The 27,658-nt window shown below is 44.0% G+C and overlaps 1 protein-coding gene across 4 annotated transcripts in view; it reads right to left on the bottom strand.

Moving 5' to 3' along the window:
- LOC147700904 (uncharacterized) overlaps nucleotides 1-27,658 on the bottom strand; it is an 89,061-nt gene that overhangs the window by 4,284 nt on the left and 57,119 nt on the right. For all 4 annotated transcript variants that reach the window (XR_015297416.1, XM_086929765.1, XM_086929764.1 and 1 more), the window contains exons 3-4: nucleotides 25,487-25,719; nucleotides 14,807-14,913 (exon numbers count right to left, since the gene is read on the bottom strand). Coding sequence is in view for 3 of the 4 variants with exons in the window: in XM_086929765.1 (XP_086785891.1) it covers nucleotides 14,807-14,913; nucleotides 25,487-25,719 (340 nt within the window). In the remaining variant the exon portion in view is untranslated. The remainder of the gene's footprint in view (nucleotides 1-14,806; nucleotides 14,914-25,486; nucleotides 25,720-27,658) is intronic.

Below are 27,658 nucleotides of genomic sequence, written 5' to 3'. Positions count from 1 at the left end.
GCCCGCTCTCTAGTTACTGCTACTGGATGGGCAGTTTTTACTTTCAGATAGATTAACAGGGCACCCTCAGTTTACCAGGCTGTGCAGTGAGAGAGGTAACCCAGAGACACCCAGTCAGTAAGAATGATTTACTCTGAGCACAGCATTGTATGATTATATATTCTCTGAAACGTACTCCGATCAGCCCCTGAGATTTCCTCACTGCGGTTATGTTTAAAGGAACTAAGTATGCAATGAAAATTATTCATACTGTACATGTAGGAGTGACACAGTGTGAGTAACATCATGGGTGCTCACCTTGAGATGTGTCGGGGTGTGCCAAGCCGCAAGCCAGTGGCCATAGTGTTTCTCATGGTGAGAATGTTCAAAGGCATTAAGGGTGCGCTCTGACAGTCTCTTGCCGATGACCTGGCCACGACTACTTCCACGTACACAAGGGGAGCCATATTCACCGAGAGGAGCATAGAGCACTTTACTCCAGACTGACAGAGCACAGGCACTTTATTGGGAACAGCCCGCAGGGGGTCGCTGAAACCACAGGACTACATTGCCCAGCAGACCTAGCAGGAGACGCTCAAGTGTATCCTTCATGCCAGGTGGTGCCTATAGGCAACTGCGGGCTCTCGAAGGGTGGGAGCTGTATTCACTGACAGGAGCACAGAGCACTTTACTCCGGACACCTAGAGCACAGGCACTTTTGACAGCTCGCAGGGGGTCTCTGGAACCACAGGACTACACTGCCCAGCAGACCTAGCGGGAGACCCAAGTGTATCCTTCGTGCCAGGTGGCGCCTAAAAGCGGCTCTGGGATGCTGCAGAGCGGGACGCATGCAGGCGTGCCCCGGCTGCGCCAGGGCAAAGCTTGGACCAAGGGCGGGCCCATCTGCACCCGTCCGCGACTGGACGAGGCTGGGCTGGGCCAGGGCTCTTGGTTGAACAACAGTGCAGAGGAGCATTTGGGAATTCCTCTGCCACAGCCAGCTTGCTGGGAGCCATTTTAACCGAAAGGTAAGGAGATGGGGAAGCACAAAACAGTCATGACCTCTGCTATGGGTCGCCCGCTAACCTCATCAATTACTAACTTTCTAACAACAGCACAGGGGGCAATAACAAGAGAAATTAGGTCTGTGGAGGAGAGATCGGGGGTAACACAAAGGTCTCTACAAAATGGCACTCCAACTGAGATAGTTCATCAGCATGATAAATAATTAGAACCTCCTGCATCTAGTAGTCTGGACACAAGTAGAGACAAAGTTAACTCCGGTACCACTCAAGATGGGGGGTTTTGTGATACTCTTAGCCCTCCGCCATCAAAAAAAATCGAAGGCTTGTGGGAAAGCTAATAAAGATACATTACCTATGGTAACACGGAAGAAAATCGTGCCCCCCCTCGAAAATCAGCAACAAAGACTCAAGTTTTGGATGCTGTTATGGACCGTAACAATGTTGAGTTAATGGAGGACACTGTGTCAATTAAACATCTCGCCAGCACGGTAGAGGCTATTAAAGTCAATCATTGAACCTTTTGTAGGGGTGCTAAATAGCACGGACCTGTCGCTAAGGACACAAATTTGCTCCAGTGTTTTAAAGATAACCTATGGTTTTGAAATTGCAACCAACTCTACTCCCAATGCCAATCCGGACACATCCCATGTGGCACCTTCTTCCCTGTTACTGCCAGCAGTGGATCGCATTACTAACACTGCTTAGACGGCAAAGCAATCAGTGAAACAGTTAGAAAGTGCATGGTTGGATTCAATACTTGTGCATGGGGAAAACAGTGGGCCTAATCCCACTGATAGACATTACAATAAACATTCCGTTGGTACCTGCAAAAATAATCAGAGAATACTCCATCTTTCCCCAGAAGCCACCCCTTATGTTATTGTCCTTAAAAATGTTCCCTCCTTGCCAACTAATAAGGTAGAAGACTGGAAGGAGCTTAAAAATAAAACAGTGCATTGGTTGGCAAAAGCTATGGATTGGTCAGGAAGTGATGACTTGTATCATAACATAAATAATATTGATCGTGTGTCATAGGTGGGCCCACGGGCAATATCTGAAATAGGTGACTGCATCGTCGTAAATTTTAAGGACAGGACCTTAGTACATTGGCTTATGGATAGGCTCCCCTGGAGTAACAGCGCTGGGGGCCCTAATGAAGATGTACCATTAGGATATTTTTACAAGCCGTTGTCAAATAAAGGCCCTGGTCTTGTCCCCTCACATACTAAAATGTTTCCCCTGTTAAGCATCCCAACTTTCAATTATTTTTCCCCTTTAGATCATGTGTAGTGACTGAATTACCAACCTTTGAGTTTGCTTGGTGTTCAAAATCCAACCAGTCAGACAGTGTTAATTATCATGACCCAACAGCGATACCCTCACTACCTCTTAACATTAAATCCCCAAGAGAAGCTTTCCCGGCCCACATGGGTGGTTCGCTAAATCTAACGTACACCACAAAGATTAACCTAGCCAGTCCCATTTCTGCTGCTACATCAGAGCTTCTGCCAGTACTGCCCGATGCACCACCTTTTGGTGAGCCGAACTCCAACGTATTAATTGACAGGGTGATAGGGGATGGTTGTGTTGCAGCTATTTGCTACTTAGAGAGCGAGCACCTTAGCCAGACCAATGTAACCGCACATGGCAGTCTCTTCTGGAATATTGCAGGACTGTAACAAACTAGAAATTAAAGAATGGGCAGCTTTTGTTGGGAAGTATAGCATAGTATGTTTACAGGAAACCTGGATGCGTGATACAGCTCATATGAATGGCTTTTACTCCATTCACACACCAGCTAGAGGCTCCATAGGTGGACACGATAAAGGAGGATTAATAACTCTGGTTTGAACAACATTAAATGGCAGAGTAGGGAAGATACAGCTGGAGTCTCCGCATTTCCAGAATATTGGCCTCTCATTTAGGAAAAATCTGAGTTTGGCTGTTGTCAATTTTTATCATAATAACTTTAATAGCATAAATATTACTAATGCTCAAGAATTGGATATCGCATTAATGAAACATATAGAGGAGATAAAAACTGACTTTGTAGTGCTCTGGGGAGGTGATTTTAATTGTAAATTATGTCTCCATTCTAAACACTCTGCATGTCACCGATTAGCGGGGGACATGGAGGAGGGTTGTCATTTTGATCACAATCCTTGTGGGAACATTTTTAACTCCTTGCTATTGAAACTCTCTTTTTTTAACTTTGGATTTTATTGAAATGTCTAGTTCTGACCTAGTAACATATGTTGGTAGAGGCCAAGACACGTTGATCAATTTTATTGTTCTATCTATCTATTATTTTAATTCACACTCCGTTATTTTTAATATACTTAAAATTAATTTTAGTGATCATTATCCATTGTCTCTAGAATTGGTGGTCCCTTCTGATGATTCAATCAAGTCTGCCAGAATATCCCCCTTGACTTACGCTAAAAACAAGGGGTTATTACGGAAGTGGTCTACTGTTAACCTTGAGTTTGTCCTGGAGCAGATCATAAAAAATGATTTAAGGCAAGTTTTGGATTGCCTGGAAGATAATATAAACGTACAAGTTATGATTAAATCTTTCATGGCAATAACCGAGACAACTAAGATGCTTCTAACTAAGAACCATAATGACAGATCACAGAGTAATAAAAGGTGGTTTAACAGTGAATGTTCTCACCTCTACAATAAACTAATCAAGACTCTAAAAGTCAAACCCCGCAATAGAATGGAGGTGAGACAGACACGCTAGGATTATAAGCATGCGCTGGAGAAACAGAAGTTGGAAATCAGTCAAGAAGCATGGGACCAACTACAAGAGGAATGCCAGAGTAAAGGTTCTAGATTCGTCTGGCAAACTGTAAATCAAGAGTACTGTAGTGGTACTAAAAATGGCAACTTTGATGCAACAATTTAACCCGAGACTTGGGTAGATCATTTCACTGGTCTTTATAGAATTGGTATTGACCCCCACTGTTGTACTAACTTCCAATATGGGGCATTTCATTTGGAACCCCCAACCTTATACAATGTGAATAGGGCCTTAACTCAGACCATGAAGAACAAGGCTTTGGGGCCGGATGGTATGCCCGCGGACCTGTTTTTAGCTGATCTACCCCTGTGGCTCCCGCTGCTAACTAATATATGGAGATGTTATGCTGCCCAGGACCCCCCCGATTCCTGGAGTTCGGTTGTTTTTCTTTTTTGAAGGATAGCTTCTTTGAGAGACACACATGTTTCCTGAACGAGTATTCTGTCCTCTTTGAGATTACAACAGTATTCTATGATTTTCTGGCATTTCGTCAGGTGGTTCAGTCCCTTTAGATTCAACAACAACATCTTTATACTATGCATATTAGCGGATTAAGGGTATTGTTAGAGGCGTCCCTAGTCAAGCGCTGGAGAGTGTTGAGGGGGTCGTGTAGGAGATACCAGCAGGGGAGTGGGGAAGGGGGGGGTTGGGAGAGAGGTAGAGGGGGAAGGGAGGGGTACGGTAATGTGGCGGGGAAGAGAGAGAGGATGGGGTGGAGGGAGATGTTGAGAGAGAAGAGGAAAAAAAGAGAAAAGGAGAGAGAAGCAAAGCAAAAGGCAACATAGGGAGAGTGATTACAAGCCAATGTACCAAGAAAGGGTACAGGATAGAGAGATGTTCAGTGGAAAGACTGTGGTGGCCATGAGAGATCAAACCTAGACTCAAGGGCTAGAGTCCACACCTTTAAGTTTCTCACTCTAAGAAGGACTGAGAAAGATAAAGGTGTTGGCTACACCCATCAGTAAAAGGTCAGTTGGGTCATGCGATAAGTAGGGTCAATTCTGCATTAGTCTAAAGTGGACTAGTAACTCATTTAAATGAATACGGATCTATGGGTAATTAACGAACGAACAGATAGTAATATTGTGTGAATAAAAGGTTACAGGTGCCTGTGATGTCAACATTTACCACGGTAGCCTGCGCAGGATGCGAGTTTAAGGAATTGAGTGCTTTAGTAGGCAGGGAAAATGAATGTCACACATTCTCACTCTAAGAAGGACTGAGAAAGATAAAGGTGTTGGCTACACCCATCAGTAAAAGGTCAGTTGGGTCATGCGATAAGTAGGGTCAATTCTGCATTAGTCTAAAGTGGACTAGTAACTCATTTAAATGAATACAGATCTATGGGTAATTAACGAATGAACAGATAGTAATATTGTGTGAATAAAAGGTTACAGGTGCCTGTGATGTCAACATTTACCACGGTAGCCTGCGCAGGATGCGAGTTTAAGGAAATGAGTGCTTTAGTAGGCAGGGAAAATGAATGTCACACATCTTACGTGGATGAGTTAGTGTCACATTTCCACCACGGTTAGCAGATTGAGCATTTTTGTGAACAAGCAAGCACTACATTAATACTTTATAATAGTAACCAGGATAGTGGTAACAAAGAGGGTGCTAAACGAGAACAATGAAACAGTTCGAACAGGTAAGTAAATGACATTCCAGAAGGAGCCAGGATTTAGAGCTTATCAATACATATTTAGGGTGACTCACCAAACAGGAAGGCATTTCGGTTACTTTATTTAGTAGGGTTAATGTGCATAAGCAGGGTAGAGCTGCTATCACTCTATGCTGCGTGTGTGATCACATGGCGGTCAAGGCATGCCACTAGCGACAGCTTAGGTCGGTGTAAGACAGTGAAGGCCTATCCTATAGACAGAAATTTGCAGGGGTCACGAGTCGAACTACAAATGTGTGAGGGTTGGAGCCTGAACATATCATGGAGAGAAGAGGTTAGTGGAGCAAGCGCCTGTAATATAAGTTTGGATGTATTGTTAAGTGCTCCTGTTTAGGCCCAGGATCTCAGCAATGTCCAATTCATTGGCATCTTCAAAGATTGTTATTTTTCCATTGCAGGTGGTCTACAATCAGGCAAGTCATATGAAGGAGAATTGTATTGTTAAGTCTTGAGTCTGTGAGTAACGGAGTGGTCTTATGATAAGAGCTCTTGGTGAGTTACTGTTTTTTGGTTTCAAAGTTGGAAGTCTTTCTGCTTGTGTGATTTCAAAGTTCTGTGTGAAGTTTATGAGGCAGACTTGAGGTATCAATTTTTCCACAAAGGTGGTGCATGATGGTGAATGTTCCTCCACTACCCCCGGAAGCCCAAAGATCCTCAGGTTGCCGTTCTATGCCCGGCTTCTAATTCTGTGATGTTTCTTTCTATTTGGGCTGGCCATGTGGTGGTGGTCACACGCATCTTTGAAGAGTTCTGTTTGTGGTCTTCTAGGAGGCTAATGAGCGATTCTGTTTAGCTAACTCTGCCCCTTAGAGAGAGGATATCTTTCTTTATCTATATGATATAATTGTGCATTAATTCTGTGGTAGCTTCATTCACTGGGCGAGGTAATGCAGTGCAACAGGTTTCTGCATAATTAGGTCCAAAGCTTTGTTATTATCCATTTATTTGGGAGTCAGGGATGGAGGGTCCTTCTTTGGATCTCCTTTGTGCTGGTGTAGAGTCTTTTGAACCTTGCCTGGACTCCCTAGTATCATGTATTCTGAGGTCGGCCATGATGGTGGTGAAAGTAGCCATCTTTTTAAGTTTGTTTCAATCCCAGGTTATCGAGAGTAGCTGGTTGAAGGGTGTTCGCACTGAGAAGGTGTGCTTTGGACAAAAACAATGTGTTAGTCTTCAATTGGATCCTGGTTCCAGAGAGGAGGACATTTTGTGGGTATTATTATTGTGGTTCCATGGGAGAAGAGGGAAAGATGAGCATGCCAAACAAACAGGGCATAAAAATAGCTGGCTGCCCAGTCCCCTCCGCTGTACATTTGAGACTTTAATTTTAAGGGACACTTTACTGGTAAGCAACAGAGTTATTAAGCAGAATGTGGGGGGCCTGTGTAAACTGCATCGCCTTACATGCACAATTCAGCTCAATGACTAATCTAATGGTGTAAAACAGTCCAAAGTATGCTAGAAAGAGGAATCTGTGCCCCAACGCCCAAAATACTTACATGACTAAAAGTAGGGTGGGTATCAGTTATTGCAGCAGGAGAAACAGACATAAGCACTGTGCCTACAGTATTTGTGTTTCTTCAAATAATGTTGGGAGATTTCATTACAAGACCGGAGGCTACATTATGCATAAATCTTTAATGCAGATCCCAGCAGCCGCATCACAATATAACAGTTCCAAAATAGAACAAAGGCAACAGCTAAGAGCCATGAGCCAACAACACACAGCCTCTTTTAAATGAGGAAATTTTCTTACTTTATCTGTAATATCCCGACTCGCTCCCGTTTCACAGAACGAACCGGTCCGGTTTTTTCCCCACTTTCTCCGCGCTTAGCGCGTCTCCCCTTGGCGATACCCATCGTTATTTTAGCGAAGGTAGTTACCCTCACCTTCTTTCACTAATTTCCCTTAGCGGTTGCATTTTCTCCCCGCGCCCGGCAGCGCGAGGCTGGGGCGCATTCGAGGAATGACCCTGAGCAACAACGACGCAGCGTCATCATGTTGCTAAGGGCATTTCCTCTATTTCGCACGCGCCGGCAGGGTTGTGACGGCGTGTCCATAGCAACCCCTGCCTTGCACGCGCTGCTTCCCTCGCAAGCGGCAGTTGGCATATTTACTAATTGGCAAAACGGAAATAGAGCATTTTCGGCTTATTGGCTCAGAAATAATTTCAATTTACTGGGAATACTATATCCGAGTCCTTTTCTCGGTGGAACACGTTATTGTGCCTCAGCTAGCACATTGTTGGCGATTTCTTGCCATACTTAATTTCGATCTTGATTTTGTCTTTTTTCCAGTATATCCCCGTTAGAAAGACATATCAGTCCCATGTCTAGCTCAGGCTCTGAGGAGGCTTCGGCCCCTTCCCAGGATCTGCCCAGTATCAAGTTTAACAAAATACTCCAGAAGGAGATGAAAAGCTGTCTGAGGGAGGGGCTCGCTCAGATCATTAGTTCCAAGCGCCCCCCTCAAGAAGACGGCTCAGCCCGGGGTAAGAGACTAAAGAAGAATAACTATAATGAATTGAGCATGGAGGGTCTTTGCACCTCATCGGATAAAGGAGGTCCCAGCACCTCAAGGAATGAAGGAGGTCTTCGCACCTCAAACAGTGTGGGTGTCCTTAGCGGCACAAAGAAACAAGGTGTCCAAAGCGACACACGCTCAACCGATGCTCATGATAGCTATGATGATATTGGATCGGATGACTCCGAATTTCTCGACGAGTATGTCCTCGACCTTAATGATGAGGATCACGACTTCGGAAACCCTACTGAAGAGGGTACATCCTCCTCGAGAGATGTAATCTGTAACCCCTTGGGCGAGGAGATGCTCTCTCCTCAAAACTTAAAACACCCCCGAAGCTCCGAATGGTTCCCTCAGGAACACGTTGCGAAGTTTGTTAAAAAATGGATCAGATTCCCCTTAGAGAATGAGACTCGCAACATTCTACGAGCAGAATGCGCTAGACCTTCTGTGGGTGATAAGTCTTGTTACACCCCTAATCTCGACCCTGATCTAATTAAATTCCTCTTCAAGCTGGGGCGTGACCCCAGGAAAGGTATGGAGAAATCCCTGAAAGTTTGCCAGGATCGTCTCCTCGACGTACTTGGCCCCCTCACGAGGATTCTCGACTCTGCAGAACAGAGCCACATTGAAGGCACTCGCCTCGATGCCGAATTGATTAGAGGCTGGAGCCAAAGGGCCATTATCCTCTTAGGAAATGCAAACGCAGGCATCAACGCCGAAAGGCGTAGAGTGGTCCTCACTCGGATTAACCCTAAGCTCAGTGATCTTGCCGATAAAGAACCTACTAAAAACCAGAAAGGACTCCTCTTTGGAGAAGATCTGATTAAATCCCTTGGGAAATATGTCTCGACCTTTACGGCCCTTGACAGGGCACAGCAAAATATGCGAAAAGTTTTTAATTCGGGCAATAACCTTTTCGGAAGGGCCGGAAGACGAGGCCAATCCTCCGGCCGCTACTTCCAGAGGCCCAACTTCAGATCACGTGGAACTGGCAGAGGATACCAGCAATTTCAGCAGTACCAGCAATATTCAACCCCGCAATTCTACCCCCAGAGAGGTAGAGGACAGCGCGGCAGAGGCTTCAGATCTCGTGGATCAAGCGTCCAGAATAATCCCTCAGGTGAGCGCTCCCCCTCTCCCTTCCCTTTCTTTCCCCTTAAAGGTAGGGGGCAGACTGAAATATTTCTTAGAAAATTGGGAATGCATCACTCAAGATGCTTGGGTTCTGAGCACCGTGAGAGGCTTTACAATAGATTTCGACTCCGAACCTGTCCAGACTTCGCTCCCGAGGTGTATTCCCATGTCCCCGGCTCAACAAGACATCATCGAAGAGGAAATCTCCTCAATGATTCAAAAAGGTGCTATACTGGAGGTTCCTTTGGACCTCATGGGTTTCGTAAGCAACCTCTTTCTAGTCAAAAAGAAGGACAAGGGTTGGAGGCCGGTTATAAACCTCCGCCAAGTAAACAGGTTCATCTCTTACAGACATTTCAAGATGGAGGGTATTCACCTCCTGAGGGACCTTCTTCTAGAAGGGGACTGGTTAGTCAAACTAGACCTCAAAGACGCCTACTTTACCATCCCCATGGCCAAGGCTCATCAGCGCTTCCTCCAGTTTTTATGGAAAGACCGCTTGTACCAGTTTCAAGCTCTGCCCTTTGGTCTCTCTTCCGCACCATGGTGCTTCACCAAGGTCATGAGAGCCGTTGTGTCTCACCTAAGATCAAGAGGTGTTCGTCTCATTATCTACCTAGACGATATTCTCATTATGGCACAAGAAAAGGCGCAGTTGATACGGGACCTGGACTTTTCTATGAAACTCATAGAAAGCCTAGGTTTCATTATAAACAAGGAGAAGTCCTCCCTGACTCCCTCAACATCGTTAGAGTTTCTGGGTTTCACGGTCGACACCTCTCGTTGCCTCCTCCTTCTTCCTTCCATGAAGATCTCAAAAATAAAGAAGCAAATAAAGCATGCTTTGGGCCGTCAGAATCTCTCCCTCAGAGACTTGGCCAGACTTCTAGGTCTTCTTTCATCTTCAATTCAAGCAATATTTCCAGGCCCACTCAACTATCGGGCTCTTCAGAGGCTCAAAGCGAGAGCTCTGAGATCAGGTCTCTGGTATGGGGACCTTGTTACTCTGGATTCGGATTCTCGTTCAGAGTTGCTTTGGTGGCTGAACAACCTGGAGGCATGGAACGGGAAAGCCATCTTTGGCTCATCCCCGGATTTCGTCCGGGAATCAGATGCCAGCCTGCATGGCTGGGGTGCTTGCCTCTTGAATCAAAACACAGGAGGGCTTTGGTCTCAAGAGGAATCTCTCCACCACATAAATTTCCTGGAATTGACCGCCGGTCTTTATGCTCTCATGAGCTTCAGGAATTCTCTTCAGGGGAGGTCTGTCCTTTTGAAGATGGACAACATCTCAGCGGTGGCCTATATCAATCGTCTTGGAGGCACGAAGTCTGCAGACCTCTCAGACTTAGCCAAGAAGCTTTGGATGTTTTGCCTAGAGCACAAGATTGCTCTGAGAGCAGAATACCTTCCAGGTGCGGCCAACTCCTCCGCGGACTGGAATTCACGCTTCCTTGTGGATTTCAGCGACTGGAAGCTGAATCCTTATGTCTTCAGGACCCTGAATCAGATCTGGGGCCCTCTAGAGGTGGATCTGTTTGCAAGCAGACTCACCTCCCAGCTTCCAGATTATTTCAGCTGGATGCCCGACCCGGGTGCTCGGGCATTCAACTCCTTCCTCCAACATTGGGGCAATCTCCGGGGTTATGCCTTCCCTCCTTTTTCAATGATTCAGCGAGTGCTGCAGAAGGTGAGACACGACAAGTGTCTCCTCCTTTTAATAACTCCTTTCTGGCCCTCCCAGGCCTGGTTTCCCACTGCCCTGGAATTGACTTGCAGCGTTCCCTTCCTGATCCCTTCACTGGACGATCTTCTCATGGACTCGGACGGTCGTATTCACCCTCTTATCCTCAATCGGAGTTTATCCCTTCTTGCCTGGAAGGTGTCAGGAGATCTAATGAAATCTCAGGCCTTTCGGACTCAGCTTCAATCCTCCTCAGGGAGTCTTGGGCCCCAGGCACCCATTATAGATACAATAGAATCTGGAAACTCTGGGTTTGTTGGTGCCTGGAAAGGAACCTGGATCCCTTGGAGGCCCCTATTGTTAATGTGACCAACTTCCTGGTTGAACAATTCGAGAAAGGTCTTAGTTACAGGTCTATTAACTGTTTTAGATCTGCAATTTCTGCAGGCCATTCCCTTGTTAATGGTAGGTCCATTGGTAAAAATGTCATTATTTGTAGGGTCATGAAGGCTATTCGTATCAAAAGGCCTCCTAGACCCAAATATGACGTCCTTTGGGACGTTGACTTGATTCTTCGTCTCTTCTCTGACTGGCCTTCTAATTCTCTCCTTAACAGGAAGAATCTTTCTCTTAAACTGGCTACCCTTCTATGCCTTGTTTCTTGCAGAAGGTCTTCAGACATTCGTTCCCTCGATATTACTTATCGTTCTTATAACCCTTTTGGTGTTAAGTTTGACGTCCACAGGAGGACTAAAACAATGTCCGACTCCATTTTCTATCCTCGCTTTGACCTTCATCCTAAACTCTGCGTTGTGGAATGCATGAAGGAGTATGACCTTAGAATGTCTGGACTGCTGCTGCTGACTGCTGACTGGTCCAATGCAGGTACCTTTGCTCGTCATTACTGTAAACCTATCCAACACATGTCTGATGCTGTTTTAGGAAGCTTCCAACATGCATAATGTAGCCTCCGGTCTTGTAATGAAATTGCGATTCTCATATTTCCATGACTAGAGAATCTGGATTTCATTAAAGACTCGGAGGCTGACAATATACCCCCCTCCCTCCACCGGAGGCGTTTCTATTATATTGGCGTTTCTATTTTTTTGCCATGTACAATTTATTGTAATTTATTACAATGCTTTCTGCCTTGTTTAACCTTGTGACATGTTTGGATTTGTTTTCTTTTGGGCTTCTTGGACTAATTTCTTTGTCCTTTCAGATGTTGCCTGATCCTGAGAACGTCCTTCCTGGATCTCCCTTCCTGGGTTTCTTCCTTCTACGGTCAAGTTTCATGATGTCCTGCCTTCCACCTCCTCCGTTGTGGATTCTTCTTCTCAAACCTTTGAACTCTTCCTGAACTTTCTACTTTTTCCTCATTTAAAAGAGGCTGTGTGTTGTTGGCTCATGGCTCTTAGCTGTTGCCTTTGTTCTATTTTGGAACTGTTATATTGTGATGCGGCTGCTGGGATCTGCATTAAAGATTTATGCATAATGTAGCCTCCGGTCTTTAATGAAATCCAGATTCTCTAGTCATGTAAATATGAGAATCGCAATTTACATTTTTGGTTTGCCTTTACTATGACTAATGTTTTAAGTTTCACTTCACTGGCTGGATGATTTGTCTTTATTTCATGCACGTTTGGGTGCACACATGATTTATTTTGTAAGGGGTGTGCTAGCACACTGCCTGGCATACTAATGCACAATTCACCCTGAAGCATTGTGGTAAATACAGTGCCTGACAAAACTTTTGCTGAAAGTCTTTAGTATTCACCATTGTTGGTGCAGCCAATGCTGGGTATCTCTAGGGATGTATGTGAGTACAACACGATCATTTTGATCGCAGTACTTTACAACGCGCTGGATTGAGGATTAATTTAATTTTCTATTCCAACCCCAGCCCACGTAACAGTAGGGAAGGTGTTGGAATAGAAAATCAAACAATTTCTTAACCAAGAGCGCCATGCAGTGCAAGTAGTAATAATGACTTGCGTTGTAATGGCTGCGTAGTAAAGGTCATGCGGTGTAAACACAGCGTGTTATAAAGGATGTTTCCCATCTCTAGACATGCGTTTCAGGATATTTGCCCTTCTTTAGTAGAGAGCAGCGCCTTAAATTTGGGGGTGCTGGCTAATTGGCTAACAGCCTTCTCTGGTTTCTGTACCACTTCCAATTCTGCACTTAGCCATGCCTCCTGGAAAAGGCTGTCACTGAACTCATATTATGATTGATAAGTCACAGAATCAGAACCTCTCTGCTTCAACAAAAAACAACCTTATTTCTCAATCACTCAATTCACCCAACACTAACCCTCACTGTAGTCTGATGGAGTTAATACTGTTGTGTGGCAGCCTTGTTCTCCATGGTTTTCTGTTGCTTTTGGAATGGATGGGAGGGGGGTGGGGGGGCTGGCTTACCATGTTTTTGTTGCACTGGACACTTTCGGCATCTGGTAGGATATCGTAATAAGTAACGTCATAAACAAAATACACACATACATTAGCTAGATGGGCACTGGGCAAGCCATCTTCAAATCTAGTCTGTTCAAATGCCATTCACATTTTGCTTCCAAAGTAACACTTCAGGCATTAAAATGAATTGCCCCCGAATGACATTTCTCTTATTCGCATGCGCACATCGGCCTGAAAATGTGTCCTTCAGGCATGGGGTCCTTCAGATGTATTTTTAAAATATTTGCCTATTTACCTGCTATTGACCTTACTAAAAGTGGATGAAAAACACTGAGTGCAGCATGTTCGCCTTGTGGTTAAAGTGTATCCCAAAGCCATAGGCCTGCCCTGGATAGTGACAAGCTCAGGAAAGAGGCCAAGTGCCCCGATTAGATCAGTTGAATTCTGAAAATGTACTACATTGGTCTGACTTATTTATTGTGAAAAGCATTTGCTAAAGGCAATGCCAACAGAAGGGTAAAAAGTTACTACAGTTACAGCATGTAAGCTGTTTTATTATATGAAATCCCTCAGTTTTCCATCATTGGCCAGGGTTTTGGTGGTTTCCTTGATATCCACTGAAGGCAGCAAATTTGCAGTGTTATAATCCTTGTTAGGCCATCTAAAATGGGCTGCATATTGTTTTGCCAACTGTAATTTTGTACATGTTTGTAATTTCATGTGCAGTATTTAGCTGTTTGCATTAAAGTGTTTGGCCTTATGGAAAGAGTAAAACAAAAATGCAGAATCCATTTCCAAGATGGCCACCAGATGCTGTTTTAAACTGGTTATTCCTTTCTTCATTGCAAGCAGATAATGTTCATATTTATATGACACCTTTAACATGGCTTAAATCAGAGATGACATTAATTTTATGATTGTATACTGTGTTTATTGTTCAGTATTTATTTTTCTCTACCACTGTTGGTTTGATTTCACATATGTTTAAATTTTTGATTGTATTGATTAAGTGTAATTGTTTGAGCGCCCTTTTTCATCAATTTCATTACATTTATTCATTTAATTATCTATGTACCTGGGTTCTTTTGTGACATTGTGGCACTCACAGGTTTTTCCTTTATTTTTTCTCTGCTATATGGAGTTTCCCTTTTTTTAGTGGTTAATTATGATTATGTAGCTCAAGAACCTTTGTTTAGATTACCATATTTATATGGCAGCACGTATTATTTACATTATTTAAACTTATTTTGTATATGCTTGTAAAAATAAACATCATATTATAAACATAGGTAGCGAATGCCACACCTACTACGTTTCCAACGCTGGTCTTATTTTGTATAGTATTGAACATTGTAGCAGTGGAAAGCTTTAAATAGAACCCTTAACAGGAGAGGAATCTCAAAAGAGGAGGTGTTGTAGACAGATTAGCTGTGTCTGAGTTTATTTTCAACAAAGATGGCAGTTTTGGGCTGTAGGCAGGTTTGTGATTAGCTTCACAATAGGATTAGTGACTGAAGAGGTCTGGCAATGAGATAAGCTAACAAACGAGGACTTACCAGTTGTTGAATTTGGTGCCATTGACCCACGTCCATGGCTGAGTCTTATTAGCCCTCTTCAAGCCAATCCAGTGATTATAATCCCCTTTGTGACGCAGCATGAAATTCTGTAAATAAAATGGAAAAAGGGACTGAAACGTGCTGATTAGGTCCGAGTATCAGAATCAGTGCACAGTTCGGCAAAGAGCTTCCAAACTTAATTAAGAATACTCTTAGGGACAGTGGGGACGTAGTCTGGGAAAATAAGGTGTAATATAATAATATTTAGATTTCTTTTTTTAACAAATTTGGGGAAGATTTACAAGCCCTGTCGCAACTTTTGCATTACTTTTAACATGGGAAAAGTGACGCAAAGGGGCGCAAGGGGCTTGTATATCTGCCCCTTCCTTTGGGCAATTAGATTCTTATATCTTCAATCAAGGAGCCTAGAGGGTATATTAGTTGCCCTCCACTCATAAATCACAACAAACTACAAAACCCATTCTCTAAGGCATGGAACGTATAGTGTATCAACCGCTAGAGTTTCCTCCTCAGCGTGGTGTATACATCACCATATCTTTTAATATATCTTTTTGCAAACACACATGAAAAAGCTGATCGGTGTACTGAATAGGGCTCTAAACCAGTCACCGTTATGTTGTTTCTGGAGGATTGTCAATGGAAATAAAAGTTTTAAACAATCGGCATGAGAGTGTTGCAAAAGACCATAAGAAACAAGAAGGTTTTTGCGAAAAGATATATTAAAAGATATGATGATGTATACACCACGCTGAGGAGGAAACTATAGCGGTTGATACACTATACGTTCCATGCCTTAGAGAACGGGTTTTGTAGTTTGTTGCAATTAGATTCTTAGACAATATTACTAAATTACCATAAATATCACAAGTAGCTGTTGTCGTGATGGGCTCCGGCCTAATGATGGTTACCAACAGGGAGTCAATCTACTCCTGACTGGCCCATTCCCTCTATAATTCTTACAGGGACTCGCAGACATAACACCATATCTTTCCTGACACTTTTTACTTCAGCAATATCACCAACCCCCAATCACCATGAATGAAAGCCGGGCCTGAGCTTTGATGATGAATTGGTTGCGGCTATTCTTAGAGACACTCCATCTATCTTAGACCCAGCGGGTCCTTCTTCCTCTAACCCCTGACAGAGGAATGGACCACTCTGTCATCAATGAAAAAAGAGTGGCTCAGGGTCACACTCCACGGTGCTATGATGGCAGAATACCTTAGGGCAAGCATAGCACCCAATGGTCTGATAATCAAGAATGTCCCACGTATCTTCCTGGAGGATTCTACTTTCAAGGAAGAATGGTACTTGGTTGCGTGGAAATGCACCAGGGACTTACTTGTTCTGATTATACGTTCAGCCAAAAGGTTAGCAGACACCCTCCTGGTCAAGATCCAGATAGCAGAGGGGGCACTTAAAACAATCATCCAAATCTCCCTTTTCAAAACCAAATTATCAGAACTTAACAATGAAATTGCGGAGCAGAAAGAGTTCTTGATGAAACAAAAGATTACAAAACTGCAGAAGGACGTGCAGAGATTTGACAAAGAAAAGGTGTACCCCTATCTCGAACCTGACTATGTCTTGAATAAAAACAGCTACTCTTTGGATGAAAGTGGCGATTCCTCTACGAGAGGCTCCATTAGCAGTAACTCCAGCAATGGGAGCTACGGCACCGGTAAACAACCAAGAAGGAACCGACAAAGACAATATAACTACAATAGGCAACAATTTCATGGGCCTCAACAATACCATGGTCCCCAACTGCCCTTCTGGTCTTTCCAGATGTACCCACCTAACCAACCAGAGGACTTCCATAGCGACAACCCACCTTTTTAGGCAGAGGTTGGAGCAGAGGAAGAGGGCGCAGAAGAGGAGGTCAGAAACAAGTCCAGTGGCAGGAGGACAAACTGAGTGAAATGGAGGAAACACGGAGCAAAACGAGAGGCAGGAGAGCCTAATAGTTTATGGCTCCCACAGACAACTGACAGAAATGGAAGAAAAAGTCCTGGAAAGGGGTTTGGGCTATGTCCCTACCCCCAGAATTGATAAATTTAACGAGCAGTGCGAGATCCACCACTTCCGCCTCAAAGCCTACTTTCAGGATGAGACTGAACTAGTTCGAGAAAACACAGGTTTACATAAATGTAAATGTAAATCCAGTACTTGTATAGAGCACGAATGACCCCCAAAGGGGTCTCTCGGCGCTGGGGGCCGTTGGGAAGATTAAGCGAGCTATTGCTCCGAGTCGCATGGTGCTGGGCAGACCCCTGCCGCCGGAGCCAGGGATCGAACCGTGATCCCCAGCGTCCAGCACCAGTTGCCCTGGCCGCGGCGCCACACCTCTTCCACATTTATGCCTACCACCAATATGGTGCCTTCTGAGCTTCTGACTTTTGAGTAAGCAGTCCTCAAGGATTTGAAGCAGAGCACCACCAAGGCCCCGTTCCATAACCTCACCAGAGAGGAACGAACAGCAATACGAACTTTAACAGAGGATAAGACAATCCCAATCAAACAAGTGGACAAAGGTGGTGCGACTGTTATACAGTCCACCCAAGACTACAATGTGGAATGTCACCGCCAACTTAACGATAGGAGATTCTACACCCCCATTACAGTTGATCCAACTACTAGACTGACCAATGAAATCACCTCTGTAGTCTATGAAGCAAAAAGCAATGGGTGGGTTACGTAAAAAAAAAAAAGCTGATTTTCTAACCAGCAAACAGTCCAAATTCGATACTTCTATACCCTGCCAAAAATACATAAGGGTACCACACCTATCCCTGGCAGGCCTATTGTTTCTGGTATTGGGTCACTCCTCGAACCACTTTCTAAGTTCGTCGATGCTTTCTACAACCTTTGGTGACAAGAACACCGGCCTACCTAAAAGATACCACTGAGGTCCTCCGTATTATTGACGGTTGGGACAATAGCACTGAAATTGATCTTCTGTTAACACAAGATGTAGAACAGTTGTACACCAACATTCCCCAAGGTGAGACACTGCTAGCTGTGGAACTGGCATTATGGAACCAGGATTGCAACTCCTCCACTCTAATCTCCTTCGTCATGCAATGTGCTACCTTAGCATTGACGGAAAACGTTTTTGAATTCAAGGGTCACCTCTTCCATCAGTCTCAGGGTACATCTATGGGGAGCACATTTGCGCCCAGCGTGGCATGCCTCGAACATGATGTAATACTCCATCCCAGTAATCCCTATGGCGCTAACCTGAGACTCTGGAAGAGGTACGTTGACAATATTCTCGTCTTCTGGAAAGGTGACCTACCCACGTGCATCCAATTCTGTGAATGGATTAACACTAAAAACACATACCTGAAGTTCACCCACACCATCTCCAGTACACAAATCCCATTCCTGGACTTAACCATCAGGCTCCAGGAAGAAGGATTGGACACTACAGTTTACAAGAAACCAACGGACACTAATAGCTGACTGTTATACAGTAGCTATCACCTCAAGACGTTGCGAGAAAATCTTCCATTTAGTCAATTCCTTTGCCCCAGAAGAAATTGCACCTCAATACAGGACTCTAAAAGAGAAGCCAACCTGCTGGCAAACAATCTCATCAAAAGACAATACCCCGAGAAGTCAGTCAGGAAGTGCATGAAGCGAGCTCCTTGAAACTAGAGAAAAAGCCCCTGATAACACCATTACCTGTGTAACCACCTTCTCACCCAGGTCTAATCTTATTAGGAAAGTCATTAACAAACATTGGGGCATCCCCAGGACGGGGGAACTGACGATTACGCAACCTCGGTTTGCATTTAAAAGGTCGAGCAACCTAAACGATCTACTAATTCATACCAGACCAGACACCAATACCACCACCACTGAGATGTCTATGGGGCCTTCCTCTAACTGGCCACTACCCCTGTGGTTCTTGCACAGTGTGCCCACAAACACAACCAATGAAGGAAATACCGTTAACAGCCACCTTCACATGGGTCATGACTAGACACACCAACTGTAACACCAGTCGCTGCATCTACCTACTTATATGTCCATGTAAGAAATTCTATGTAGGCATGACTATGAGAGCAGCCAAAAACAGGATAACTGAGCACAAGAGTAACATCAGATGTGGCAGAACCACAACTAAACTCTACACACACTACAATGAGATGAGGCATACACCAGAGAGTATCAAGTGGTTCATTCTGGAAGCACATCCCACAATAACCGAAGCAGCTCTGTTCAGGCTTGAACAGAGGTGGGTCCATCGTCTAAATGCTGCACACACTGGTTTTAATGACAAACTCCAGTGGGTAACACTAAACCATTAAATACACTACTAACCCCCCCCTTTTTAATGGTAGACACTGAGCCATATGTTGTGATGCAATGAACTGAGATACGCAAATTAATAAACTTCCCTGCAGTATCATCGTACAGCAGTAATACTTAGTAGATTGTGCTTAACATCTCACAACATTTTAAAACTCGCCCTCAGAGTCAATGACATTTCAACAATGATATGGCTAGCTTATTTAATTGGTATGCCAGTCTACACCCCTCTCAATACCCCCAATCAACGACCCCTGGGGATATCTGCTCAATGGGACTTCGCCCTCCTATAGGCACTCTACCATTGGTAGACACACTACTAGTGCCCATTCAAGTGCTAACTGCGACACAGTTAACTATCATGTAACATAAACCCCTCTTAACATTTCTCCAACCGCTGCCACACCACAACAATACCTTGCGACGGTGTATGCATGGTAACTAGCAATTTATGTTAATTTATTGAATCATACATACACAACATGTTCGCCGTTCACTGCGGTTATAACCTAGCCCTTTTTCCTAATTTTTTGACGAACAGGTGTACCTGGTCAGTTTAGACCATGAATATACCTTATAAGTTATTTCCCGACCGCATTAATTACTAGATCTACCACTACACTCTAAGATGGCTGCCATGTTTAGTGCAATACACGCATGCACCACAGCTGTCTTTGCTCCTCCTTCCTTCACAACCGTACCCAAAGAATAAAAATCAAAAACTGACCTACATCATGTTACCAGGTGAGTCCACCAAGGGTCAGTGCTCTCCCCACAACTTCAACATTTACATGGAACCACTCACAACCCTACTCAGAAAAGCCAACATCCCCTTCTACCTTTATGCTGACGACACACAGATGTATCTGGAAACCACCTCCATTGATGACATTCAGAAACTCAACGACACGCTCAGATAAGTCGGTCAAGTACCCACCTAAAACTTAATCAAGACAAGACTGAAATACTCCTCATCTTAAACAAAGAAGAGATCCACAAATTACAGAATGGCTATCTGCGATTGATGCACTCAATGGAAACATCACCCTAGCGGATTCTGTAAAATCATTAGGCATCACTTTAGACCCGAAACTCAATATGACCAATCACATTAAGAACTCCGTCAAGAACGCCTTCCTAAACATGAAGCTACTGAACAAAATAAAGCCTATCAAACCCAACCAAGGACCTTAAACAAGCTACCCAATCACTGGTGTTATCTAGATTAGACTAGGGGATCGCAGCCCTCTCAGACACTTCAAAGGCACACCTTCCCCCCTTAAAACAACAATAAATGCAGCAGCTAGAATGGTCACAGGAGTGAAGAAATTTGACCATATCTCACCCACACTCAGAGAACTGAAATGGCTCCCAGTTGAACTGCGTGCCAGTTTCAGAGCAGCATGCCCCACCCACAAAGCCCTTCATACAGGCAAAGCGGAATACCTGGCCTCCAAACTCAAAAAATCTGGTCAAACCAGGACCCTCCGGAGCTCAAAAACTTTACTACTCATCCCGCTGAAAGCACGCAAACAGAAAACTGCAGCCCGGTCCTTCGCGGGCAACGCGCCCCACATCTGGAACGCTATCCCCCCTCATCAGAACTATCCCCTCCTTCACAAAATTCAAAGGACAGCTCAAAAATCTTTTCCTAGATTGGTCCTAGCGAAGGGACATGAGACGCAGAAGCGCTGATTACATTACTCCCTGATTACTGATTACTTTACTCCCTGGACGGGTGTGTGACCCTAAACTATGTCACCCGTCGAAGGCACTACTAGTCTTCATTGACCCTGGTTACTTAACCCGCTGAAACTCACTGTCCATGCCTAATACTGCCTCGTTATTTTTGACACTTGTATTGAGACTTTCACTGTATTTACTGTTCTTGTCTGCTTGGTCTTCTGTAATAGGACTGTTGTAAAGCGCTCCGATACCCCCCCGGGTCTGGCCAGCGCTATATAAAACTTCATAATAAATAAATTAAATAAATAAATTAGATAGGAATATGCGATTAAGATAGTCTATATAGCCGGATGAATAAATACATTTTAGAATCCTGCAATGAGGTTAGAGTTTATTTACATTGATACAAGATGGATAACAAAACATTTCTGTGGAGAGTGTAGTTCGTCTTTTTGATTATGTAGTATAATTTATCATTAGAATTTTGGGATGGTGTGAACTAACTTTTTAAATATATCATTAATGTTTATATTTTAATGTCAATGGTTTTCTCATGAATTTAATTTTGCACATATAAAGGAGTTGAATATTGGGGTTAACAACTCCGGGTGACTTTATGTGGCCTTGTAGATATGGCCCTGCAGAGTGCGCAGCTGGGCAGTCACTAAAAGTGATGTTTCGGTGGCGCAGGGGCCTTGTAAATGAGGCCCTGAGAGTCTTTTTCTTCTTTCTGTGTGTGCTGCACAATACACAATGCAGTACACATAGAAAGATGAACAAATTAGGAAACATAAAGAATTGTCTCCTCGTTACACCTCGCCTGAAGATGCATATCTTTTTGCTGCATTTCCAGGTTTGGTAAATGTGGAAATATGCCAAAAATCATAGAAATTGTGTGGGACACCCAGGGAATGCTTTCCTGGCACCGAGTAATGCACTGCGCGAGCTGTGCTGTATTGCATTACTCCATATTTATGAAGCTGTTTGAAGCAACATAAAGTGGCTTAGCATGGCTTCATGAATCTGAATGAGGGGTTTGCGTCACACATATCCCATGTAGTGTGGTGCAAGGGAAACAACCGTTACAACGCAACTATTACAACACACACCGTTACAACGCACACCATTACAACGCAGGATCCTTTACAACGCATGCCTTTACAACGCATGATATTACATAGCAGATACTATTACAACGCATGCCATTACAAGGTAAGTATAGGTAAGTATATCATTTTATTTAATCTTTTTTTTAATTTAAAAAATAATAAAAATAATTAAAAAAATTAATTACAGTAATTTTATATATATAGTTTGTGTTTTGGGTACAGGGGTATTTTTAGGGTTCAGGGCTGGGTTTTGGGGTACAGGGGTATTTTTAGGTTTCAGGGTTGGGTTTGGGTTTTGGGGTATAGGGGTATTTTTAGGGTTCAGGGCTGGGTTTGGGTTTTGGGGTACAGGGGTATTTTTAGGTTTCAGGTTTGGGTTTTGGGGTACAGGGGTATTTTTAGGTTTCAGGGTTGGGTTTGGGTTTTGGGGTACAGGGGTATTTTTAGGTTTCAGGGCTGGGTTTGGGTTATGGGGTACAGGGGTATTTTTGTGTTTCAGGGTTGGGTTTGGGGTTTGGGGTACAGGGGTATTTTTAGAGTTCAGGGCTGGGTTTGGGTTTTGGGGTACATGGGTATTTTTAGGTTTCAGGGCTGGGTTTGGGTTTTGGGGTACAGGGGTATTTTTAGGTTTCAGGGTTGGGTTTGGGTTTTGGGGTATAGGGGTATTTTTAGGTTTCAGGGCTGGGTTTGGGTTATGGGGTACAGGGGTATTTTTAGGTTTCAGGGCTGGGTTTGGGTTATGGGGTACAGGGGTATTTTTAGGTTTCAGGGTTGGGTTTGGGTTTTGGGGTACAGGGGTATTTTTAGGTTTCAGGGTTGGGTTTGGGTTTTGGGGTACAGGGGTATTTTTAGGTTTCAGGGCTGGGTTTGTGTTTTGGGGTACAGGGGTATTTTTAGGTTTCAGGGTTGGGTTTGGGTTTTGGGGTACAGGGGTATTTTTAAGTTTCAGGGCTGGGTTTGGGTTATCGGGTACAGGGGAATTTTTAGGTTTCAGGGTTGGGTTTGGGTTTTGGGGTACAGGGGTATTTTTAGGGTTCAGGGCTGGGTTTGGGTTTTGGGCTACAGGGGTATTTTTAGGTTTCAGGGTTGGGTTTGGGTTATGGGGTACAGGGGTATTTTAGGTTTCAGGGTTGGGTTTGGGTTTTGGGGTACAGGGGTATTTTTAGGTTTCAGGGCTGGGTTTGGGTTTTGAAATACAGGGGTATTTTTATGTTTCAGGGTTGGGTTTGGGTTTTGGGGTACAGGGGTATTTTTAGGTTTCAGAGCTGGGTTTGGGTTATGGGGTACAGGGGTATTTTTAGGTTGTAGGGGTGGTTTTGGGGTACAGGGGTTTTTTTAGGGTTCAGGGCTGGGTTTGGGTTTTGTGCTACAGGGGTATTTTTAGGTTTCAGGGTTGGGTTTGGGTTATGGGGTACAGGGGTATTTTTAGGTTTCAGGGCTGGGTTTGGGTTTTGGGGTACAGGGGTATTTTTAGGTTTCAGGGTTGGGTTTGGGTTTTGGGGTACAGGGGTATTTTTAGGTTTCAGGGCTGGGTTTGGTTTTTGGGGTACAGGGGTATTTTTAGGGTTTAGTTTTAAAATAAATCATTTAAATTAATTTAAAAAATGTATTTTAATAATTTTATTATTTATTAATAATAGTTCTTTATTAATAATAGTTCTTTTAAAAATAAACTTAAAGTAATATATGTACAAAATAATTGTTTGAAAATAATTTAATTTATTAAATTAATTTATATTTAAATAATTACATTTTTTTAAAAAATAATATACTTACCTATACTTACGTTGTAATGGCATGCGTTGTAATAGCATCTGCTATGTAATGTCATGCGTTGTAAAGGCATTCGTTGTAAATGCATCTGCGTTGTAGAAAATGCGTTGTAACGGTGTGCGTTGTAAAAGTTTGCGTTGTAACGTCATACATCCGTGGTGCAAGCATGATGCAAATCTCTCATGTATATACCCCTCTATTTCTGGGGGTGCACATATTGTAATACAAAAGAAATAATATTGGTATAAAGTGTGTGAAGTGTGTGTGTATATATTTTAGACTGGGGTATATCCAAATCCTATAAAAAAATAGAAACACAATACAATACAATACCTTGTAGATATGGACGGAGGCAATGCAGCACAAGTCGCTGCGTTGCCTCATCATATAATAGGGAGGCGTGCCACAGGCGTAAGGGTGGGTATTCCCACGTAACACCCATGGCATTTGACATATTCCCACATTTAAAAGAATTAATAAACCTGGGTCTGTGTCAAAAGCCTACGCCTTGTCAGGGGTAGCGTACAGGAGACGTTTTTCTATGTGTGCTGCATTCTTCAGCACATGTAGAAAGAGGAAATCACCCCCATTGATTGTTTTTGTGCAGTAAGAACACCTTCCTGCACAAAAACAATCACCCCTAAAATACAGACACCCTTGCACCATGGCGCAAGGCTGCCTGCGTTGGCGCAGGGCAGTCATGTGTGCGCCTATGCAGGGGGAAAGGATAGGAATGTGCCATTTCCTATAGCTATGGTGCATTCCTGCCCATTTCTTTTGCTGTAGGGCAGCGCAGCAGGAAGGCTTGCGGCGCTGGCTCCAGTCAAACATTGTAAATGAGGCGCTCAGGATTGTTTTTGTGCAGGAAGGTGTTCCTTCCTGCACAAAAAAAAATCCTGCCTACAACAAAGGCACCCTTGCACCAGTGTGTAAATGTGACTGCATTGGCACTGGGCAGCCACTTCCCCATAAATATGGGCCAGAGGGGCTTATTTATAAGGCCTGTGTGCAGCCAGTGAGTCACTTTTTTCCCATATTGAAAGTGACGCACCGGTGGCACAAGGGGCTTGTAAATAAGCTCTAGAGCGTTTAGCCAGAGCCTACTATGGAGAGCCAGAGCGTCCCACCAAGGGTTTCTTGTGAACAAAAGGGTCTTATTTACAAGTCCCTTGTGCCGACGGTACGTCACCTTTTGTGACACAACGGCTGCGCATTTTGCTGCCCCATATTTAAAAGGACAGGTAAAACCACCCTGCGCGACTTTTTGTGTCCTTGTAAATAGGCAATTTCATGCAGTACTTTGCGTGAAACGGACATTCCATGGATATTGCTGTGGGTGTTCCCAAGCATGGCAGCCAATTGTGCACCAGCATAGGGGAAAGCACAGGGACGAGACATTATTGTAAATATGAGGCATCTCTTTGCTTTGAAAGTCATTCAGTGCAGCACAGCCGGATGGCTTGCAGTGACGGCCTCAGTCACTATTTCAAAGATATCTATATATCTTATTGGGCGGTTTCAAATACCATAAAAAATGGCCCATAAATCCTTTTGTAACACTTTGCTGTTGAGTACATTAATGAAAGGGGATCATTTATTACACAGATCTTGAGCACCCGTTTACAATATAAGATACAGAGGAGCTCTGGGAGGGGAGGGTTTCACAGTGTGATGCGCTGGATATGATGAAACAGGGGTGAGCGGGCAATTCAGGGTTAACAAACGCAGGGGACTTTATAAAACACATTGAACGCTGGAGTTCCCCAGCTCTTACCAGTTCCTTCTTGGTGTCAATCAGAGCCAGGGAGGAGTCGAGTGCAGCGCACGAGTCTTTGGCCGCCGTCCAGGTTCCTTCTGCCTCAGAGAAATAGAAACACTTGTTCTGGTAACGGATCCAGTCATCGCCACAAGGGGGCAGCGCTTCACCGTCCTTTCCAGTCTCTGTTGCACTGCTTTGTACACTTCTGTTCTGCATCTGCTGCTCAGTGCGCCGGTCACTCTTTAGAACTAGTAATGCAAAAATCATGACATAAAACTAGAAGAATTAGTGATATGATCCACACAATACAAAGAGCACTGCTAAAGAGAATGTGACGTGTCCAATGATAGGTTTTTGGACTGTCTGGAAGGAGACAAGACTTACACCTGCGAGAGAACAGGCTGCTGCTGTGTGCCACCGCAGAAACAACGGGGCGTATTTACAAGCTCCTTGTGCCACCAGTGCGTCACTTTTAATCTAGGAAAATGTGAACTACCTGCGGCGCAAGGGGCTTGTAAATAAGCCACCAGGTTTCTCTCCAGAATCAAAGGGAGGCTGCTACTGCAGACAGGGCCGGACTGGGAACTGAAAGCAGCCCTGGCAAATTTCAGCAGACCAGCCCCCGTCCAGCGCGTAGCGAGCGAGCGCAGCGAGCGAGCTCGACTGCTACTAGGAGGGTTTGGGGGGGTTCTCCCCCCAAGAAAATTTTGGAAAACGACAAACCAAAATGGTGAATTTTACAGCATATTTTTCATTACATATTCAATTTTATCCACTTTCAAAGCACAGTAAATAGTGGGTGATGACCTTAAAGAGCACCAGGTTACCCACCCAGTCATATGTACCCATAGACATTCTTTCAGAGAGCACCAAAAATAGACACAAGTAGTGAATCAGAGAGAACAAAGTAAAACTGAGACCCGCCCCCCATATGGTGTGTAGCGAGCAAGCGCAGTGAGCAACCACTACTAGGGGGTAGTTTGGGGTGTTGAACTTTTTCCCCCTAAAAAAATTTGAGAGATAAAAAGGCCAAAACAAAACATTTTTCAACACATTTTTCATTACATATTAGATTGTATTAACTTTTGAAGCATAGTAAATTGTTACTCATGTTGTCACACATTAAGCACTGATGTGATGTCACACATGAGCACACAGGCCACTGACTGAGGCCAGAAACTGTGGAAATGTCACACATAATCACCTAGGCACTGACCCAGGCCTGGTCACACCACCAGGCCCGTAAGCATGCAAAGGTCACACATAAGCACCCAGGCCGTAAGCATGGAAATGTCACACATGAGCCTCTAGCTCCAGGTCACTGAGGCGAAAAACTATGGAAATAGCACACATAATTAAGCACCCAGGTCAGAAAGCATGGAAACGTCACACATAAGCACCCTGGCTGTCACAAGGCATGGAAATGTCTCAAATGGCACCCTGGCCAGAAAGCAGGAAAAATTAACACAAAGGCCCTGGCCTTGACATGACACATCTTTAAACAGCCTACTTAAGTGGGTGGCACAATAAGTGTTGCAGGTCCACTAGCAGCATTTATTGTACAGTCCCTGGGTACATGTAGAACCACATTCTGGGGACTAACAAGTAAATTAAAATTGCAATTTGGTGTAAGCCAATTTTACCATGTTTGAAAGGAAAAAGCGCAAGCACTTTAGCACTGGTTAGTGGTGGTAAAGTGCACTGAGCCCTAAGAGCCAACACAAATCACCTGTTTTGATGTAACTGGATTTTAATTTGGAGGAATCTGAGGACGACAGGGACTTATCTAACCATGTCTCAGCAGTCAGTATGAACAATATGTAGCTAAAAAACATTTTACATGTGCTAATGGCGCTGGGACTTTTTCTGGAGCTTCTCCTTTTCTGCCCAGCTGTTTCCACGCCTACAACTTGGGCATCTGTAATGCACATGCAAACAGTGAACTGTCATTGGGGTATGGGCGACATGCCGGAAGATATTGACTGGCGTCACAAGCTGTCCCACACCCTGATCATGGAGAAGATTTTAGCTACATTAGCCACAACAGTTTGAGAAGCAGTGGGGCCCCTGCATGAATTTTCTCACAAATGCATTTTGAGAACTCTCTTGCACGAAATATCTATGAGTGCTGCACCTCACAGACCTTGGTTACTGTACAATGGTGTACATGGACCTTCTCATAAAGGG

This window comes from Lissotriton vulgaris, chromosome 7 (genome assembly GCF_964263255.1).
Source record: "Lissotriton vulgaris chromosome 7, aLisVul1.2, whole genome shotgun sequence".
Lineage (NCBI taxonomy): Eukaryota > Metazoa > Chordata > Amphibia > Caudata > Salamandridae > Lissotriton > Lissotriton vulgaris.
This window is presented reverse-complemented; position numbering and strand designations above follow the sequence as displayed.